Genomic DNA, 5,124 nt, shown 5'->3' with positions numbered 1-5,124 from the left:
TGCTCCTTGCTGATAGATAAGCAAGAAGGAGGCACCTGGAAAAATAAAGCGAGGAGATCCCTGAAGGGGATAACTCTCTGGGTCCCTCATTAGGAGCTCAGATGAAGGCCCATGAGACCGCTGCAGTCTGCAAGGGCAGCGTATTCCACTCACTATCAGGAGCGCTTTGTGGCCGCAAAGGGCTTGGAGATCACTGTTCTGACAATCATCCATGGTCCCTGGCCCTCCAGCACAAGGAAAAGAGATAGCGGAGAGACGCCCTTTCCGGTGTCCCGGGCTGGATGGGATAAAAGGAGGCAGTGCTCTGCGTGCCCCATCAGAGTGTCCTCCATCCGTTGGTGACTGCTTTTCTCCAGCTCTGTCAACGCCACCCTTCCCGCCATGAGTTGGCAACTGAACATCAAGTCTGGTGGTGACAAAGGTGGCTTCAGCGGGCACTCGGCAGTGGTGCTCAGGAAGGCTGTGGGCGGTGTGGCTTCTCACCGTGCAGCTGGCAGAGGAGCTGGGGCTGGCTTCGGCAGTCAGAGCCTCTACAGTCTTGGAGGGAATCGGAGTATTTCCCTCAATGTGGCTGGTGGTGGCGTTCGGACTGGAGGGTACAGCTTCCGGCCTCGCTCTGGGTGTGCAGGGGGCCGGACCACTGGCTTTGCTGGCAGCGTCTTTGGCAGCATGGCCTTGGGGCCTGCATGTCCATCTGTGTGTCCACCCAGGGGCATCCACCTGGTCACCGTCAACAAGAGCCTCCTGGCCCCCCTCAATGTGGAGCTGGACCCCGAGATCCAGAGAGTGCGCACTCAGGAGCGGGAGCAGATCAAGGCACTGAATAACAAGTTCGCCTCCTTCATTGACAAGGTGGGTCTCACGGGAAGAGGATAAAACAGTCCAGTGAGATATAAGCAATTCCCCGCAGGCTGGGAGTGGACGGGCCATTGTGGATGGCAGGGTTGCAGCTGGACCTCAGGGTGGGTTCCCTGATCATAACAGGGGCAGAGCAGACCTGTGAGCTAGATGGTGCAAAGGCATCAATGAATGTATTGCTTCCTTTGGGATTTTACAGAGAAGGGTGGGAAACTGGGTAAAGGGTAGAAAGAAGCGATGGGTTTCCAGAGGACAGGTGGATGGATCTCAGCTCTCTAAAGAGGGTGAAGGGCTGATAGAATCAGCATTGTTCCAGAGGGAAGGGCTCATGGTACAGAAGAAACGCTCAGGGGAGACAAAAGGAAGAGCATCTCCCGGGTGCTGGGCCAGGCAGCAGAAGAAAGCTCTGGAATGTCCTTCTTCAGTGAGTTTTCAGTGACTGGATTTGTCCAGAAGGCTCTGCAGTGAGTATTTGCAAAGGGTCTAGTCTGCGTGGAATTCCACGAGTGGAGAGTCAGCACTTGAGCCAAATGACTTTAGAAAAATCTGGATAACCCAGGGAGTTAATGGTGTATGTCTGCGGGTCATGATAGCATCCGTTGTGGTTCCAGGTGCGGTTCCTGGAGCAGCAGAACCAGGTGCTGGAGACCAAGTGGAACCTGCTGCAACAGCTGGACCTGAACAACTGCAAGAACAACCTGGAGCCCATCCTGGAAGGTTACATCAGCAACCTGCGGAAGCAGCTGGAGACGCTGTCTGGGGACCGGGTGAGGCTGGACTCGGAGCTGAGGAGCATGCGGGACGTGGTGGAGGACTACAAGTAGAGGTGAGCAGGCCCCACCAAAGGTCATGGGTCATGTTCCCAGAGGCTCCTGGGCTCATGGAATCTCTGTGCCACTTTTTAGGAGGGGATGGAGTGAGTACCAGGTCAGGGGCTCCCCCTGCTCCTTGGTTGTGGGGGAAGGACCTCCCTTGCTTGATGAGAACGTCCTGCCTGGCCGAGAGGAAGGAGTTCTGTGCTCGTTGACCCACTGATTGGTTCAGTGGCCGATCTGGGGAGGCTAATAGGCACCCGGATATTTTCCTAGGATCCAGCAGGTGGAATGTAAATGAAGTAACTTAGGGACATAGCACTGCCACCACCAGGCTCTGAGGGCTCACCTCTAGGAGATCCTGCAGGGTCTCTGTGTCCCGAGCACTCGCCCGGCTAGGCGGAAGAGGAGATCACTTGGCCGAGGGGATTGAGGCCTCTGCTGTCTTCTCTCCTTGTCCACAGGTATGAGGTACAGATTAATCGGCGCACAGCAGCTGAGAAGGAATTTGCGGTGCTCAAGAAGGTAGGGGAGAGAAGAGCCTATGGACTCGGGTCTCTCTTGCGCCCCCATCCTAACCATCTCTGCTCAAGACTTCAGCTGGGGCCTCCTGGGGAGGGGCTGGAGCCTGAATGGGGATGGAGTCATGGTTCTGGCCTCTAGCAAGTTGGACAGGCAGGGCACAAACCCAGGAAATGGACAGAGACAGACAGGAGAGAGCTCTGGTCTGGGAATTGTGAAACTCTGGTCCAGTTCAGCCTTCCTGTGTGGCTTGAGAAAACTTACTCTACCTCTCTGGGCTTTGCTTTCTCCAGGTGTAACAGAAGAAGAGCAGGCCCTATTCCTCTTTCCCTATTCCCAAAGATTCAGTAAGTCTGTGAGAAACACAATATCGAGTGATTTTATTTATCAACATGCGTCCCTTTGTGGGCAAAAAATAAGAAATCAGATGCCTTTGGGGGCAGGAAGAGGGCAGCTGACGGGATGAGGGTTGTCTTGACCGACGGCTCCGGGTGCCTCTCGTCAGGATGCAGATGCAGCCTACGCAGTCAAGGCGGAGCTCTAGGCCAAACAGGACTCTCTGGACAAAGACATCAAGTTCCTCAAGTGCCTGTACGATGCGGTGAGGACACGCCTGCCCCCCACCCCCTTCTCCAGCTGAGGGCTTCACCGGGCTCTGCCGGGGAGGGGCCAACAGGAGGGATTTAGGAGAAACAGAATGAAGGATGTTTTCATGGAAAGGTGCAAAACCCTGCAGTGGGAGACCATGGACGTGTAGGATCCTGGTCTCCGGAGGCCATCACACAGGAGACAATCCCATCCCAGCCACTAGAGTGACCTTGCCTGCAGGCGGGAAAAAATGAGCCCATGAGGTCCCACTAAAGCACAGGTTCTTGATTCTGTGAGTTGTAGGAAGTGCTCTGCCTGCTGCCCGTGCGAGGCACACCCTGCCCCTGGGAGCATTCCTCCTTGGCTCCAGTAGGCACTTTTCCCTTGTACTTTAGTCCTTTCTGCCAGGAGCCACAGGGCCAGAGACTGACAGGCAGAAGAGGGAGGCGGGGGGACCTTGACTCTGTCGTCACCTCTCAACTCAGGAGATGGCTCAGATTCAGACTCACACCAGCGAGACCTCCGTCATCCTGTCCATGGACAGCAACTGGGACCTGGACAGCATCATCGATGAGGGCCGTGCCCAGTATGAGGAGATCGCACTAAAGAGCAAGGCCGAGGCCCAGGTGCTGTACCAGAGCAAGGTGGGCACCGGGTGGGTCTCCTCCTCCACCAGCCCCTCCTTTCCTGGGGAGGGACACCTCCACCAGTGACTGCGAGAGAGACCTTTGTAGATGTGCTGTCTGAGAGAATGGTTATGGCCAATGGTTGAATGACATTCTACTCAAGAATTCTTGGCAGAGACTGTTCTCAAAGATAAATCAAAAAACTGGTATGGGTGACATATCCAGCACTGAGGGATGGGCAGTCGTCTGATGGAGGAAAGCAGCAAGGTGTTCTTGCTATAAAACAAACGTATTTCCAGGGATTGGGGCCGATGGAGAGTCATAAACATGGAAGAGAGTAGCTGTGGGTGACCCAGGTGGGGCAGGGAGTGAAGAAGAGGAAGCCACGAGCTCTTTTCTGACGCGTGTGGGAGGACTTCCAAGAGGAAGAAGTGGAATTCAGGGAGCCCTCTGGGTGATGCGAGTTACGCTTTGGAGTAAAACACTCTGGGCCGGTCGCTGAGAAACCCTTTACCTGGGCACTCTCCAGGGCTCCCACCAGCCCCGCTCTGGCGCTCCTTTTCACGTTCGTTAAATCTCACCACTGGGAAGGATCACAGGCTCCTTGTTCCCTGTCCATGGCCCTGTCATCCCCCCGTCTCTGGAGGACTGGGCAAGGGGACAGGGGAAGAGCTGAGCTGCAAGTCCTGAGCCAACAATCCCAGCCCCAAGGGTACACGCGGCCCTCGGCTTCCCTGGCCCTCCCATCATAGCGGAAGGATTGCCCGAGAATACACGTTCCATGGGGACAGGGACCTCACCCATCCTGTTCGCTGCTGTATCCTCAGTACCTGGGGCAGTGCTTGGCCTTTAAAAGATGCCTATATAAAGAGGCGCCAAATGAGAGGAGAGAGTCGGAGCTCTTCGTACATCTTGGAAGTGCTCAATAAATGCGACCAGCATCTTTCCTTTATCCAGCCCAGGAAAGACGTCAGGCAGGGTGATGAGAAAGGAGGGTAGGCTAGCAAATAGGTTCTGCTTGGAGAAGCAGGTGGACCTCTAGGTCAGAACCGCCACCAAACAGCTGGAAGGACGCCCGGGTCCCAGCTCCATCACCTTCTGCTCCAGAGCCACCTCCTCTGGCTTGGCTCCAGTGGTGGAAGAGGTTGCTCAGGATCCTTTCCCCACCTCAGATTGGGGGCAATTCTGTCTCATCACCAACTTCCTATCTCTGGGAAACCAGATCCAGGAGCTGCAGCTGGCGGCTGGCCGGCACGGGGATGACCTCAAACACACCAAGAATGAGATGTCAGAGATGAGCCAGCTCATCCAGAGGCTCCAGTGTGAGATTGTGAACGTGAAGAAGCAGGTGGGCAGCAACTCCACCGAGAACGCCGGGGCTCAGTTTCACCCTCTGTGATGGAGGTCCTGGAGCCCCCTCTTTAGTAAAAAGCAAATCTCCCTTGCCTGGGCTCGGGAGCCCCTCAGCCACCCACAGCCCCTCTTTCCCATCCTGCCCCAGGACCCCTGCACTCAGAGCTGACACCCTGCTCAGAATTGGGAGGGGCCTCAAGCGTATTTCATCTGACTCCCACAGTTTACAGATAAGGAAACGGCTGGAGAGGGGAAGTGACTTGCCCAGGATCCTCAACTGGTTATTAACAGAGCCAGGACTGGAACCCAGGTTTCCTCTTTCTCAGATTTTTTCTGTGTGCAACAAACCTGACCTACATCCCTTC

At 55.5% G+C, this 5,124-nt stretch overlaps 1 protein-coding gene across 1 annotated transcript; it reads left to right on the top strand.

Moving 5' to 3' along the window:
* The first annotated feature begins 381 nt into the window (after positions 1-381).
* Positions 382-4,923, top strand: LOC103558891 (keratin, type II cytoskeletal 74-like). Its single transcript, XM_008532120.2, is given in 6 exon segments — positions 382-852; positions 1,470-1,684; positions 2,135-2,195; positions 2,698-2,793; positions 3,266-3,424; positions 4,629-4,923. Coding segments are annotated over 6 exon segments (1,179 nt in total). The 3' UTR covers positions 4,806-4,923.
* Positions 4,924-5,124: the final 201 nt, after the last annotated feature.

Source organism: Equus przewalskii, chromosome 5, assembly GCF_037783145.1.
Source record: "Equus przewalskii isolate Varuska chromosome 5, EquPr2, whole genome shotgun sequence".
In the NCBI taxonomy this organism is placed as follows: domain Eukaryota; kingdom Metazoa; phylum Chordata; class Mammalia; order Perissodactyla; family Equidae; genus Equus; species Equus przewalskii.
The sequence above is the reverse complement of the archived record's forward strand: the minus strand, read 5'-3'. Positions and strand labels throughout refer to the sequence as shown.